Here is a 17074-nt window from a genome sequence, read left to right as displayed (position 1 = left end):
CGCCAGTTAATTTTTTAAATCATAATTCCCTTCTTTGTACATGTATAATTCAATACAGCCTTTTTCTGAAACCACTATCAATCGATTCATTTCATACTTCATTAATTAATTTGTCTAATTTTATTGTATTTTATTTCATTCCATTGGAAATTACTAGTCATTCAAAGCTTCGATCAAGTTTACCGTTACATTTAAATATGACCTGGTCTTAAATTTTGAGGAGGAACTTCATGAGTATATAAATTTTAAAATGATTTATGTTAATAACTGAATAGCTTGCTGAAGATAAGAGCTAAATGCAAGTAATAATCCAATCAAACTTTGATCTTATAACCGTAAACGACAATTAAGACTATTGTGGGAGTCTAAGGGGATCAGCCCACATACAGAGCACTAACAGAAGTAGCACTTGCTTCACCCTCCAGCATGACCCGCACGTTTGTTGTTTGGCAATATCCATGGCAAGATCTCCATCCTGACCTCCGAGATGTACTTGGTACCGGATTATTGCCTTTGGATTTCCAGCTTATTGGATTATTGAGATTAACAGTTGTGTTACAGTGTGTGATCAATAATTCATGTAAGCAGATCTTTAAAAATAGCATTTTTGGCCATGTTCCTAGTTCAGAGGCATAATATACTTAGCTTCCAGCAGAAGTTCATAAACTGTAACGTCTGTTGTCATGATCAATGTTCATTATAATCATTTAGTTATGAAAAAATACTTAGATAGCATATGTATTCTAAACTTGTAAAGCACTAGCCCCTTCAACATTTCATCCTAATGCACCCGTACTTGTGCACCTTTTAAAGGTCTATAAAATGAAGAGAAACTGGGTTGATTTTTACTGGCTTTATTATGGATTTGCTCACTATAACTTCATCACACAAACATAACAGATTGTAACAAGAAATATCGATAATGGCTCCCTGTCGGACACAGGAATGAATCTGGGGGCAGAGTCGGTAATGGAGAATCTGGGTAAACGGTATACAGCCAATGTACCACTTTCCTGCAGGTACAGGCAGACAGATGAGTGAAATGTCTAGAAAACCCTACAATTACTCCTGCTGATGTAAGAAGTGCTGGCCATTATCTGTGTTGGATAAAGAGCCCTGCTCATTGACAGATGACATCAAGTATTGATGTCTGTCAGCAGAGCATCCACTCAAAAACAATGAAAAAAATACCTAACCTAAAAATGTATATTGCACAAAGATTATCACAATATCTGATCATGGAAGAGGACTATGTAGGTCCTATTGCTCTGTACTTGATAAGTACATCTGTACTTGTATTCGTCTGAGGACAAGTCTTAGAATTAAACAATTCTTCTTAACTACCGAAAATAAAAAGCTAAACTAGAAGAACCATTCAACCAAAGACATAATAAATAAAACTATTAATAAAAAAAAGCTAACCTATGGTTTGCCAATTTTCTAACGGTAGACACTTTCTTTAAGCACTGAGTTCTACTAAACTAGGATGCCTGTCTTCTAAGTTGATAAATTCTAAGACTAGAAACTTATACTTATTTATCCTCGAGTTTTAAAAATCAAATTCATTAAATGTCATTGAATCCAAATCAGTCTTAAAAAATAAAATTACAAAAAATGAAAATCTAATGTAAAAAAAAGAAGACCTTTTGATACAATAAAATATGTAAATCTAGTACTGGTACTGATAACACCTTGATCATTATTTAAAGAACAAAGACGTAAAACATCGCTTAACAACATCCCTGAAAACCAACCAGAAAGTACATCTACTTTGGCAAAGTGAAATACCATTATGTTTAGTGTGTTGGATCTTGTATAAGAAATTCATAAGATGTAAAGCTGTTAACACATACTGACTGGAGAAAATACATGATTGATTTTACTTAGTGAAATATTTAACCTTTCAAATACTGGTACTCTGTACATGACTGAAATTTGGTCAAAGTATAACAATTTTCAGGACAATAAGTCAAGAATTGGTATTGACTGTTGATACAGTTCAAACTGTCGGTAGATATGATGAATGTCATCCATTATGACGATGACTCTTCTCCCCTATGTATTGGGACAACAATTTATGTAACCAAGTTCTTTACAAGATACAAGTAGATGGACGGAAACATAGTAAACATAGCCTATGAACACAGTAAACATAGTCTATGTACATATAAACATAGCCTATGAACACAGTAAACATAGTCTATGTACATATAAACATAGCCTATGAACCTAGTAAACATAGCTTAAGTACCTATTAAACATAGCCTTTGTACATAGTAAACATAGCCTATGAATATAGTAAACATAGCCTATGTACCTAGTAAACATAGCATTTGTATATAGTAAACATAACCTATGTACCTAGTAAACATAGCATTTGTATACACTAAACATAGCCTATGTACACAGTAAACATAGCCTATGTACACAGTAAACATAGCCTATGTATACAGTAAACATAGCCTTATATACACAGTAAACATAATATACAGAAAGCCTATACACAAAGACCAATTGAGCTATTAATGAAATATAAAACTGGACATATAATAAATAACAGATGTGTAACAATAATAAAAATAAAAACATATGACTTTCAATAAATGCATTGTGTTCTTAATTCATTTAAATGCATGTAAAAGCTAAAATAATTCTATATGATAGCACTTGCTATACACATTGGGAACATAAATATGACCTACATTGGACTACTTATACATTCTCAATACTGATCTTGAATGCACATATATAAATACATCTACATTGGACATCATAGAAATTATAATACTGCTTAGGGTGCTTGAACATCATGTTTTTGAGTAAATACCTAGCTAGAATTGGGGTAAAAATCTCTTGCAAATATGCATAGAAGAAAACTGAATGGCTTGGACGGATCACAATGTATAATCTATATGACTGCCATATTGTACCGGTAGTCATTATTTTGGGATTCTAAAATCAGATACATCAAAAAATACATGTCAAAATGTAATACACAATCTTCCAAAAAATAAAGTCTGTTTCCAACAAAAAATTTCTGTTAACAATGTAAGTACAGTACTACAATGTCCATTGTGAGAGCATTAAAACAATTATGCAGGTAGAATTTATTGCTTCATTCACAGGGAAGGTTTATTTCACAATGGGTGGCAAGAATTTTGAGTCCTCTGTGTTGTTTGGGTCAGCCTTGGAGTGGTGGGGGTGCCCCGGGGCCAGGCTCTTCACCTCCTCACTGACCACGTTGTGGCTATCCTCCTTCCTGGCGCTGCCCTTAGTACTCTTGGCACTGGGAGCTGTAAAATAATGGGGCCCTGTTGGAGATTAGTGGTTACGACTAGTCACAGAGAAAGCAGTACACACAGCTACAACACATGGCAGACACATACGTACACACAGTGACTCAGTGACAGACAGACACACAAAGTGACACACAGTGATGACACACACACAGACACTTTGATTGTAAGACATGCTGGCTTAAACTTTCCCAAATCTGTGCAAGTTTGAAGACGAGGTGCAGAGAATTGACTTCCTGTCTGTGTTGCATATGCTCAGTTACCGTATATTCCCGCTTATAAGTCGGTATTTTGGGAGTAGAAATTTGAACAAAAAGTAGGGGTCCGACTTATAGGCATGACATACAATCAGAAAATTTTTCCACTGGGTAAAACTTCGTTTTTGGGTGCCAATTTGCTTCCAACTTTTGACTTGTGATCCCTATACTTGACATGTTTATATTTTAATTACTAAAAAGATAAACACATTAATAAATGCATTGAAAGTTTCAACTGTATTTCTTAAAAATATAAACAGGGTTTATTTGATAGGATCTTTTATTTAAGCAGGCAATTATTTACGCCTGAGGTGATAATAGCTGTAGGTATAACTGTACTAAGGACAATACAAGCCAACACTGAGTGTAAGGGGCTAATTACCAACCCTAATCGGTCAGTATGGGATAAAATACCTGTCATTTTATTTCCAGTAGCATTTAAACTAGTTTTTGAGCTATAATCAAGTTGTAATGAGTGTTAAAAAAAATAATGGCGTCCAAAATCGAAAGTTACAAATTTCAAGAAAGATAACTCTGTTTACAGAAAACTATTAAAAAACATGGCGTCTACAAGCGATCTAGACAGTGGGATTACAGAACAGTAATTTCTGTTGAATACTTAAAAATTAAACACTGAAATAAATGCTGGTCTGTTTAAAAAAAATAAAGATCGTTTTATAATTATTCATAATTAATTTCACCTGAGGTGATAATAGCTATATTGGTGGCTGTAGGTGGCATGTCACCTAAAACAACACAAGCTAACACACCAGTTTTAAAAGGGGCTATACTATCTTAATCAGTCAACAGGGGATCAAAATCACTATAATTTTATTTTCAACAGTATTTTAAATAGTTTTAGTGCTAATACCAAGTGTATTAATAAAAAAAAAAAAGGCGTCCAAAATCGAAAGTTATTATTCCAGGATAGATGTCTTAACTGAACACAACACTTTTAAAATGCATCTAGAAATGATAACAGAGGGGTCAAACACCAATACATTTTATCTAGAATATAGTCTTGCTTGATAAAATGTGCTAATTTGATTGAGAATTTATAGACTGATTATCCTGAAAAAGATACCCGACTTATAAGAGGGTCAATGGCAAAATCTTGTAAATAAACTTGAAAAAAAGACAACCGACTTATAGGCGAACAATACTTATAGGCGAGTATATACGGTACATGTGTACACTTCCCGGATAACAGATCCAATAGCTGACTCTGTGGAACAGTGGCGTTAACATTTAAAGCAACCTGTCAGTGTACAAACCATTGCACATATTTCCAGCATGAGAACTTTACTATTCTATCCACATTTGTCAAGATGCAAAATTACATGAACATTGCAAGCAAAATAAATATTGCTTTAAAATTACACAATATGAATATTGAACAGTATTATAAAATACAAATCTTTTTGGAATGCAACAGCAGTGACTTTTCAAAGTTTTGGAATATATAAATATTAGTCTAGACAAAACGATTTCTGTATGGTGCCGTTTATGTAACATTTAATCCTCTAGGCCCAGCACTGTGACAAATGCTGCGTAATTCTCCACACAATCACTTCATGTGTTGAAAACATGCTCTGTGAGAAATCCAGTGTACAGTGATACTATTGTTAATGTAGTCTTATAAACCTACATCCATCTACTTTGAAAGAAATTTCTACACACAGAAGAAGAATCAAGACCCCTCCCATACAACTTAACCAGTCAGAGAGAAATCTAGGTTTGTTACAAGAGGAATGATGTTACAAGGTTTATTTCCTTTTGTTTTTACTGTTTTGTCATGTTATTTCACTATACATGCAGATTTTTAATATTTTTTTTTTATTTGCTCAGTTGATTTCATGCATCATTCCAGAGGAGAGAGAGATTAAATTTAGTAGACCACTCCTAGTGATGAGGCTCCCACGTGCTAGATTAGAGATTAGCAATAAGGTAAACAAACGATGTCCATTTCTTACTTTTCTTTGTAATGGGGCTCTGGAATTCCTTAAAATAACTTTATATAGGTGACATGTGTGGTTGCATTACCTGCAGGTTTAAAACAAAATAGCATTGGTTTACTAGTAAGCTGTGAAGCATGCAAACATTTCTACAAATGAGCTGTCCCTTGTCCTTTAGATTACAATAGTTAACTTTTCACATTTTAGAGCCATTATTTTCCTTGAGTTATACCTATCACTGGTAAATCTTGAATATACATGTATTATTTATTTTACTTTAGTACAAAAATCAATAATTGTGAATCTTTAGAAAATAAATAATACAAATAGAGTCAGCACTTCACTGGGTCGTTAGATACATTATAATGAGAATTTGAGATCAGGACTTGGGACATAACAAAGTGTGGAGGGTGCAGTTGTGAAGTTCACACAATGAAATCTTGGTGGAAACAATCTGATACCAGACTGTCCATATATAAACAAGCAAGCAGGGTACGGAGTAATGTGCTGGACCTAGCAGAAGCTGGAGTTACAGCTGTATATAGCTACAGTCTAGGGATATACACGTCAGCCAATCAAAGCAGTGGATACAAGGACACGCGCCTGGGCTGCATGCTGAAATAACAAGTGAGGGTTACGGTAGCACAACAAACAGACACACGGTAGCTACCTCTAGCACTATGCTCCTCATGAGTGTGATCGGCCGAGGCCCCCACAGGGGGAACTCGTTTGGCACTCTGTTTCCTCTCCTTTAGACTGACCTTCCATTCGTCACTCTTCTGACGCTCTGTAGGAGTCATCAACCAATCAGAATTAGTACAGCCCAACATCTTGGCACCAAGCCAAACTGAGCGTTACTACAACACTGACATTATCTCTGTCATTCAAATTCTACAAATTTGCTTGGCTGTTAATTCTTTGTTCGTAAGAATTACTTTTAAACTCCCTACCATGTTAAAACACACATATGGTAAATGAACACGAATTTGCTTGGACGTTAATTCTTTTCATTACTAAAGAATTACTTCTAGCCACCCTATCATGTTAAATGACACATATGATAAATAACTGCCCTGTACTAACACCGAGGGTTAGGCATTAGAGTGACCCCTCACCTTTGCCAGGGACCTGTGCGGGGACTTTGTAGGGGTCTGTTGGCTTGTGGTGGTCACTGTTCTGATCAGACACAGCAGGGGACGGGCGGTGGGACGCCTTCTGTTGCGACCGGTTGGAGTCCCTTGCCTTCCTGTTTACCAAGCCCTCCTTGATCCAGTCATGCTGCAGGGCCTCCTCCGGAGTCATCCGGATATTAGGGTCCCATCTACAAACAACAGTCAATCTTTAAGCTACAGTGATAATTTATGCTACAACCAACAGTCAATCTTTAAGCTACAGTGATAGTTTATGCTACAACCAACAGTCAATCTTTAAGCTACAGTGATAGTTTGTCATAATGTACTACTCTCCTATATCTTTTATCTACTAGGGTCCCATCTACAAACAACACATTCCTATAATGAACCTATACCTACAAAGAACTCTTATTCCCTCTATATCTACACCTAACCACCATCTATTGATTTAAGTCTGTTAAAAAATTATGAGAGTTGGTTACAGTACGACTTAGTATATGACTGGTCACTGATATCTTACTCGAGACATCTCCTGATAAAGTCCAGGAAGTTAGCATCACAAGTCTTGACCGCCTGCTGAAGGTCCTTCGACCCGACCCGCCTCTTCTTGCCTTTGCTGTTCGTGATACACCTCGGGTTACCTTTAGAATCTGTTAAAACCAAACACAACTGTAAGCAATAGCATGACAAGAATGAAAACATCAAGATTTCCTGAAATTAAGCTATTTCTTATTATTTTGTAAGAAAACTTTGCAAAGTTCTCTTAAGGTTCACCATTGTGAATATTTATCATGATATGAACCTGTCCAAAAATGTCTTTTGTATTTGTTTTAGATGTAAACATCCGCTTATTTGTGAGAATAAGTTGCCACAACCCAATGTGCAACAGGTAAATGACGAAGTAAAGTTGTTGTAGTTAAAATTGGTTAACATGATTTAGATATCAAGAGATGGCAGCTTTTGTGTAATACATGTACTATAGTAAAGGGACCAACCAAAGAAGAGGCGCCTCCTGGTGGCCTGATCCAGCACGTTGCCACTGGGGAGTCCCAGGACCTCCATGATACAGGCCAGCTGCTCCACCTCGTTCTCCCCGGGGAACAGGGGGTACCCCGTGTACAGCTCCGCCAGGATACAGCCAAAGCTCCACATGTCTATCGGCATGGAGTAGGGTAACCCCAGGATCACCTCGGGCGAGCGGTAAAACCGACTCTGGATGTACGTGTACACTGAAAAAAATACACAATGGTCTTGTCATCGTATCAGTCATCAAATTCAACACATCATCATAATTACATACACATGTAGGTAATGGTACCAGACATCAAATTCAGAAACATCATGGTAAACCTATACAGATCCCAAAGTTTGCATACCTCTTTGGTGTTCGTAACAACTGGATCCAAAGTCTATGACTTTAATGGAACTTTGACCTCGTTGTCGTAGTAATATGTTTTCCTGAGGATAAATGAACCAATTCAATATTTACTTGTCAGAAAAAACATATGCGCTGGAATGAGTATGCTCAGCATTGCTAAAGAAATCTCCAATCAGAACAAAGATAATTCTTGTCTACTGTGTAGGTCAAAATCTCAAAGGAATATTTTTAGTGTGATAATCATAAAGAAAAAAGTGTTTACTAATACACGTACAAATCATCTTTCTATTTATTTGTAGTTCATTTAACTTCATTGCTTTATTTATTTATGTAATTAAAAATATTTTGAATATGAAACTTACTGGCTTTAGATCACAGTGTATTATTCTCTCTCGATGTAACATTTTAAGGCATTGGAGAAGAGAAAAGGCAAATCTACGAATTAAAGCTATACTGAATCCCTGAAAATTGTTCTTCTTGATTAATTCATACAAGTTCATCCTGAAAAGAAAAAAATACACACATAATTACACAGTGAACTACAAAGCAGCATCTCTATGTAAAACAGAGAAAGCATCAACTCATCGAGCTATTGTCTGTGGACTATAAATAGGACACTACTCCGGGCGGCATTCAGCTTTGAGATCATATAATTAAAAGAAGTTCCTAGTTTTTTAACAATAAATCAATTTCATGTTCTTTCATCACAAACCAATCTCATTTATAATGCACAAAAATTCTGAATCATATTTCCAATATAGATTTCATTAATTATAAAGAAAACACAAACTCCCTTCTTTATCTTCCATCAAACTGAGACCGATCGATGATAAAGGTAAACATACCCCATGAGTTCAAATGTGATACAGAGATGATTGCGGAAATAGAAGTATTCTCCCATGTGGATGATGTTGAATTGGTTGTCTTTGTCTCGCCGACGGAGTGCGTCCAGAATCTTGACTTCGACCAGAGCTTGGTGGTGAAATCTGTTGGGGACAATGACCCAAATTAGTTTGTGCTATTTGTCATAATACTTCACTATAATTATTTTTCTTTTAAATTACCTAATAAATCTTATTTTCACAAATCTATCAAAGAAAAAAATCAATACATGTACATAAAAAAGAATATGATAATTGTATAAATCTTCTAGAATAAAATTTGTTTCATCTATTTGCATGAATCATAACAAAAACACCGAGGCTGCTTTCTTAGTGCTACATACTTTTACCACAAATGTGAATTTTCAATGAAATAAAGGTGTTACCTTTTCTTATTTCTGATAATTTTGACAGCGACCATCTGATCTGTCTTGTGGTCATAGCATTTGACCACTTGACCAAATGAGCCTTTACCCAGCACTTCGAGAATTTCATATCTATACACCATGTGGTCATGCATGACCTAAAAAATAATCAGTGCAGAAAACAGCTGGAGGGTGCAGAATATACGCCATATCCAAGGAGTCAAGCAAGGAAGAAATGCAAATATTTCAAAAATTATATGAATAAAAAGTAATTGAATAGGAAAAAAATAATGAATATATGTACTTGAAAGATTAAAAAATGTAGCTATTAAAACAAATCTAGAGCATAGTCAATCTTACTAATCAGCATCAGTGAACTACAATCATGATATGCATGTCTAAGATCAAATACATATAAAGTTGACTATGTTTTGTAAAATACTGATTTCATTTGATCTATCAGCAGCGATTTCACAGTACATGTAGTATACTTGTAGTACTTAGTACTGTACTTCTAAGAAGTTCTGAGATTCTCTACATGAGTAATGTTCCACATACAGAACAGTCACTGTTACAGGATGATTGGTGATGATTGAGGACTTGTGTAGAGAGTAACTTAATGAAAGGAGTAAAAAACAATCTAGTTTCAAACTGGTGTGCTTCTAAATGTACACACATGAATGTAAATAGTAAATAAGCTAAAAGATATCAAAAACACACTAACACTAAAGTCAAACTTCTAGAAAATTAAGCCATAGCACTACAAAGTGCATTGTTTTCAAGCTAAATTTGTTGCTAGCTATAAAACAGCTACTTTCACTCTAAATGTTGTTTTACCTCTTCTTATTACGAATAATCTTAATAGCGATTTCCTCGTCATGTTTATGGTCGAGGACTTTGACCACCTGACCAAACGAGCCTCTCCCTACCACCTCCAGAATCTCGTAGCGGAACATTATTTGGTCACCTATCATCTAAATATTGCCACAGGTTTAGTCAAAAGTCGCATCATAATTTGTTCATCTATCATCTAAACACTGGTTTAGTCATAAGTAACATCGTATTTTGGTCACCTATAATCATTGCCAACAGTTTAGTCTAAAATCACATCATAATTTGGTCACCCATCATCTAAACATTGCCACAGGTTTAGTCAAAAGTCACATCATAATTTGGTCACCTAATCCTCTAAGCATTGCCAAAGGTTTAGTCAAAAGTCATCTTTTCACCTAATATTGCCAAAGATTTAATCAATAGTTTTGTTTTCCATTTCACTGTCTGGAAACTTTCACCCTACACAAGTTTCAAAAAGAATGTATGTTTAAAGAGAAAACTGTGACATGGATTCATCATACATTTATGATCTTTGGTAGCCCAGGGTGAAAGTTTCCAGTGCCTAGTGAACAATCTAGCTATACCAGCATACCTTGATGTAGGAGCCATTCTCATCATCGTAGCCATTGTTCTGAGCTCCGCCCGGAACACCTTCGATCTTCTTGGCCTCAAGACCAAGGAACCAGATTTCTGGGTAATCTAAGATCTCTGTCTGCTCAAAAGCTGTCAATTTACTTCTGAACTGCTTTAATGCCTCTGGAAAATAAGAAAACACTTTTATTCTTTTTGGCCTTGTGCATACAATCCTGTAATTTTTTTCCCCCTTTATTCAGTCATGTGATTTGTACTTATTGCGTTTGATCTAGTGATGAGTAGTGTATTCTGTGCATTTTATCATATACGGTCAAACTTTGTTATCTCGAACTAGATGGAACTGTTAAAAAACTTCAAGATATCTGAGTATTCAAGATATCGAGGGTAAAAACTTAAGAAATAAGTGGTTGGGACTTACAAATCACTTTGACATATCCTTTGTATTCGAGATATCGAAGTTCAACTATAGTTTGTGTATTCTGTAACTAAACATTTAGCGAGTACTTTATGTATTTTATTGAGTGATTAGAACCATCAGTATGCTATCACGAAGAGGTCATTACCCCCGGGAGTCATTGGCAGCTTGTTGCCGTACGCGTCCCTCTTGGTTCTGTCGGGGGTACCCGTGTTGATGGTGGAATAGGAACTTTGGCGGGTGTACGACTCGGACTTCTTGTTGAGCTGCGGCAGCGTGTTAGCGTCGTTATCATGGTGCTGCTTCTGGTGCGAGTTCTTTAACTCATTCTGGTTGCTCAGCTGAGGGAGTGTGGTGGTGGGGGCTACAGCAGCTACCAGCTTACCACCCTGTCAACAGACATGAAATACTGAGCATTGATACAATGCTATATAGTTAATCAAACTTTTTAACATTAAAATTCTCATCTTTTCGTTCTGTCTCTGAGAGTTGATTTATACTTCTTTGGTTGTTTTTTATGGTGTGCTATAGAAAATGTACACAGTATCTACTTCAAAACTTCAAAAAAAAATTAAAATTATATTTGAATGAACTATTTTTTTAAGCAAACTGATTTAAAATATGCTGATATGCATTTAGTTTGGTATTTGTTCTTGTTTGTCCAACAGATATTTCTACCCTTCACCAAAAGCAAACCGAAAAAGATCCCTGCTTTGTAATGGGTTACATATCAACAAGTAATCAACTCTGTGCTAGTCTAGCATTGGTTTTATTAAGGCTGAATAGATACAGCGCTGGCGTGCTATCACTGACCTCTGTGTAGGAGACGCCTGACTTGTGCTTGTTCTGGGTTGAGTGGTGGGTGGGTACCGCCCCGGCGGTGCTCTGTTTGGTGGAGATGTGCTGGGAGGACGATTGGTATTTACTGCCATCAGCATTCAGCCGGTTGGACCGCTGCTGGAGGTTGGCATTCAGGGGGCTCTGTAATGCAACAGAACAACATAGAAACAATGTAGAAAAAGATTTCCCGTTCAGCTGTAGCACAACCAATTACAGCATTCATGATTCTCATTCTATACTGCTTTACCATAAACATGGATGCATAGGGCAAAGAGAATGAATAATAAATTGTTTACATACTGAGAATTAATGGGATTCTTAAAAAAAACGAACATTTGTTACATTTCTTTCTTTGCCTTTGGCGGTTTAGCTTAATCATTTAATAGGGAATTGAAGGCCCTTACATTGTTCTATATACATATAAGAGATTTAAACTTGTTTTTCCTGTTGGAAGTACAATTTTTACAGGATTGCTTCATAAACAACACATGCCGGTAAATATTTCAAAACTGTGCTGTAGTTGAAAAGAAAATAGATTACATAACATTGTTTAATGAATAAACCAAATTGCTTCACATTAAAACTAATTCCAAAAGGATGTAAAGAGACTGAACATGTCCACAAAATATGGATACCCTCACTTACAATAGTTCACTTACAAAAATATCCTATCAACAAAATGTTCCAATACATTAAGTTAGGTATTAATCAGAATATAGCATCTTGGTTTTCTACAGACCAATACATAATGTTTATGCACACTTCCTCATAAAAAGTGTATCCTGCAAATATATGTTCTACATTTACTGAAGAGAACCTCGCTCTATAAGATCTTAAGAAACTTACATGGAGAAATAACAAGGATGATCTAAATAAATATTTGGGTTTTTTTATCTCACACGATAGATAGTCATAACAGGCCAGGTTATGAAACAGGCCTATATACAGAGTCATTGTTACGTATCCTTAGTCCTACAGTTATGTAAGGTAAAACCGCTAAGGCTACTTACAGACCGATGTTCAGAAGTCATAAAATCCTAGATTACAACAACAACAGACAAACAAAAACCACAAATCCAATCAGACAGATCCAGCCACTGAATAAAACAGGAGAAAGAAGACACCACAACGCAACAGCATTAGACGGTTGTACCGACTTGGCTAGTACAACCAAATTAGACTTCAACGGATTTGGGTAGCAACAGAGAATTACAGCAAACTTTAACGCCACCTTTGTTTAAAACTTACTAGATTAAAGCAAAATTGTACCAGTTCACAACACAGTAAGTCTAATAATATTACATGGATTGCATTTTTAATCTGTGAACAAAGAAGCTATTAACTGATTTTTTTACCCTGACCATATGTGCACGATGCACTTGTTCCAATTCACCTAGCAATTATTATTAAAACTTGTGACCCCTGTCATCTATTCTTATTAACAAGATTAATACAGAGCCAATCTGTCTGTTGATATGTGGGGCAGAAACCCATTAATTAACAAACCCATCAACCTCATCAACATCTTCTGAACATCTACAAGTCCAAGGACCAATGCCTTACACACAGATAGTAGGAACAAGTCAGAATAGTCTCCAACATAGTATGAATGTGAAGGTGACAGACTGCTAACTGTGGTTGTCCAGTATTGTCTGTCTCTATTGCAAGAATACTATGGCATGCAATTCTAAGAGTTTACAAAGAAGAAGGTACAGTTTCTTTTAATATTTGCCCTAAAATTCAAAAGTGGTTCAAATCTCATGAAAATACACATATGCTATCTTGAACATGTATGTATATGAAATACCAAGTTATACACTTGTATCTTGATTCAAAAAATAATTATGACTTTAACATTTTGGCAAATTTCTAAGATTAAGTCAAAAATGATGAAAAATGGCACATTTTCTCATAGTTTTTTGAAGAGGAAAATGTGTCCGCAGCCGTCGCCCACAACAAAATTAATATATTTTATGTGTCATAACATGATAAAGTTATAATGTGAACTTCATCGTGGGCAACAGCTGCGGACATAGTTTTCTATTCAAAAAACTACTGAGGAATTGGTGTCTTCTGCTCAGTTTTATGAAAATTACGGGAAAATGCACTGTTTGTGACGTCACAATTACCCCTGTGAAAGTCTTATCAGTAAACTATTTATAGATTCTTAGTTTATGAATATTATTGTGTAGATAAATGTTACATTTCCATTTTTTGTGATATTTTCAAAAATTACTCTAAAACAGGGCAAAATATTACTGAAACTGTACCTAGTTCTTACAAGACTTAAGAATGAGCACATACTTTTCTTCAAAGAACGTTTGCGCTCACAAGATCTATCTAGCATGGTAACGGCAGTAACGGCACAGCCAAAACATTACAAAACTTTTACACAATTAAAAATAACTTTTTGCTTAGAAGATTTTGCTTAGTGTGATACAAGAGCTTTTAGAATTAAAGGTCCAAGTTCTGTTTTAGTGAGAGTTACTGTGGATATAAGAGACCTGCGCTGCAGTACCTGTCGGAATACCAGGCCCCCGATTCCACTTCTCCTAAGAGCCGAGTGAAGGTCCTTTCTGGACACGGTGAAGTTTATGTCTGCCATCACCAGCTTCTGGTCAAGAAGTTAATGTTTCGACAATGTCACTAGATTAACATACTGATGTTTCACTGGATCACAGTCCAAATAATTAGCCATGACAGTTCATCCACAGAAGCAATGAATCTGTATCCAGACTCTTCTAAATGGATTGGGATCCCGACAACTGCTAAAATAGTTTGGGATTCTGACTGTTACAGAAGCATTAGGTATCCTGGCTGTAACAAAGGTTTTAATCCTGACAGCTGTTACAATAGATTGGGATCCTGGCTGTAATGAAGGGTTGAAATCCCGAGAGATGTTACAATATATTGGGATCCTGGCAGTAACACAGTGTTGAAATCCTAACTGATGTTACAATAGATTGGGATCCTGGCTATTACATTATAGAATCCAGGGAGTTACGATGAAATAAGTGGTACCTTGACAGGTATATTAGATCTGGTAAATCCTAAAAGTGCCATTAGTTACTTCAGGTCAATTTCTCATAAAGAGACACACAGATCCCAGTGTAATGGTCTCACTGAAGCAGGCTGATCCTTGCTTGTCCATAGAGAACAATAACATTTCACTCTCCTCTATTACAAATCTGGCTAATCAATTCTTCTCATTGTTTTTATGGGTTTTAAAGCTGGAAGGCACATCCAAGTCTTCAAACTTCAATATCTTACTGACGTTTCATCAATTGCTTGAGTTAGGATCTTTAACACAGTAGACTTTTCACACTTTACTGTGAACACCCGGTAAATTGATACACCACTCACTCCCTGTTCAGAAATTGTAAATAAATCACCAACAAACAATCCATTAGAACAGTGCACAAATCAAACCAACTAATCAAATATTAATTACACTGTCAACTATACAATTCCATCTTATGGAGAGAGAGAGAGAATTCAATAGATCGGCTAGTAATTGCAGACATTAAATGATATGGACAGGCCAGACCAACAACACTGGAGGTATATATTCCAAAACCAAGGCGACTTCACACTCTGATCTATGATCGAGTGATATTAAAGTCAGCCTTTGACACTCTGAACTGTGAAGCTTGTATTTTTTGCCCCACACCGACATGCTCTCCAAATAGAAGAATTTTACATTGGGATTAAGAAAATGTGGGTATTCTTGATGTAGGAACTGAAATAACAACAGCTTATTGTCTCACATAATGGTGAAAAACTCGACCAAACAATTAATTCCCAGATACAAAAGCCTTGGTATCATATTTTATCTTTAAACTTTATAAACCTTAATACATATACTTTAAATAAACACTGAAGAATTTATACAAGGAATTAATTAAAGAGCCCACTGTGGAATAAAGGACTGAAGAGTCATTTGACACCTGCAAGCAAGTGTGTGGCACAATTACAAATTGTTCCTCCACAAGTTGAGTAAACGGTAGCCTTTTATGGCTCTTAAATCAAGGTTTATTTCTTGCATATATTGATTTGTTCATTAACTTTTTTTGCAGCATAAGAAAACAAATACAAGGCAGCAGCCATTATACTCGACATTCCGATGATTCTGTACTTGAAGTACCTTGTACACAATCAGCTTTCAAACTTTAATAGCGATTAAAAATAATGGCTGACAAGACAAGAGGATAGGGATAGACATGACTTAACTTAAACAATATTTTTAGACCACTTTCAATACTTTCTTGTATTTAAGGCAATAAATGACTGTCCAAACACAAGATTATTCTCAGTCAAATGTCAGTAAGTAAATAACTAACTGAAGTACCCTAACTGTAGCATTTATTCTGAATTCATTCTCCCCAAATCATCGGAAATTATTTAACACTCTCACAATTCATTTGATTTAAAGATAAAATCAACCAATGAAAAAATAAGAAAAGTAAACAAAGAGGGTACTTTTATTTACCCTTTAATTTAATCAGCTAAAGTCAAACCATTTGATTATGAAAGGAATCTATGAGTGAGAGGAAATGAAGAAAAATGTATACTCCTCTGGTGCATTGTCCATAAATTCTCTCTTAATCAACAGAGATTTGATATAAAACAATTCAGAAGACCACGCAATCTGAGAATTAGTACGATACAGATTCATGAATTTCTTAACCTACAACAAAACTTCCTTCTCTCTGTAGTGAAAGGGGCAAAAATCATATCTGACAATATTGCAGCACATCTAAATTACTTGGTTTCCTCGGTAATCAAGGGCTAAGCTGACCTCAAGTAACCTAGTAGTTTCCTGGGTGACAGTTGTGGGCAAGGTCGGGGACCAGACAGACAGGACCGCTTTGTTATTGCTGCTATTATTTGTTTATTTAAATCAAGCTTGAGAATAACTGACTTCAGTTGGGAATATTTTTAGCCAATTTATCATATTTAAATTCCACACCTGATTCTTATCTTTAATTTACTGTTATTTACATTCTTTACCTCTTTTTTAAAAATAGGTCAGCTATCAGAATTTTTTCTCTACCTTTTTTGTATTCTCCTTTGAGAAGTGGACAGGCATAGCCTGCCTGTCCACTTCTCAAAAGAGAATACCTTTT

The 17074-nt window shown here is 35.6% G+C and overlaps 1 protein-coding gene across 18 annotated transcripts in view; it reads right to left on the bottom strand.

Annotated features, from left to right (window-relative positions):
• Positions 1-838: 838 nt before the first annotated feature.
• LOC128189867 (dual specificity tyrosine-phosphorylation-regulated kinase 4-like) overlaps positions 839-17074 on the bottom strand; it is a 36092-nt gene continuing 19856 nt past the window's right edge. For 9 of the 18 annotated variants that reach the window (XM_052861659.1, XM_052861697.1, XM_052861651.1 and 6 more), the window contains 12 exons: positions 11922-12089; positions 11257-11497; positions 10692-10855; positions 9287-9423; positions 8865-9005; positions 8382-8520; positions 8018-8099; positions 7637-7870; positions 7162-7291; positions 6624-6829; positions 6179-6295; positions 839-3311 (listed from right to left, as the gene is read on the bottom strand). In XM_052861659.1, coding sequence (XP_052717619.1) covers positions 3133-3311; positions 6179-6295; positions 6624-6829; positions 7162-7291; positions 7637-7870; positions 8018-8099; positions 8382-8520; positions 8865-9005; positions 9287-9423; positions 10692-10855; positions 11257-11497; positions 11922-12089 — 1938 coding nt within the window. In that variant the 3' untranslated portion in view covers positions 839-3132. Of the gene's footprint in view, positions 3312-5526; positions 5597-6178; positions 6296-6623; positions 6830-7161; positions 7292-7636; positions 7871-8017; positions 8100-8381; positions 8521-8864; positions 9006-9286; positions 9424-10102; positions 10240-10691; positions 10856-11256; positions 11498-11921; positions 12090-12958; positions 13490-14466; positions 16666-17074 lie in introns of those variants that run through there. The other 9 variants (XM_052861742.1, XM_052861752.1, XM_052861771.1 and 6 more) reach the window with 9 other exon arrangements.

Source organism: Crassostrea angulata, chromosome 1, assembly GCF_025612915.1.
Source record: "Crassostrea angulata isolate pt1a10 chromosome 1, ASM2561291v2, whole genome shotgun sequence".
In the NCBI taxonomy this organism is placed as follows: Eukaryota; Metazoa; Mollusca; class Bivalvia; order Ostreida; family Ostreidae; genus Magallana; species Magallana angulata.
The sequence above is the reverse complement of the archived record's forward strand: the minus strand, read 5'-3'. Positions and strand labels throughout refer to the sequence as shown.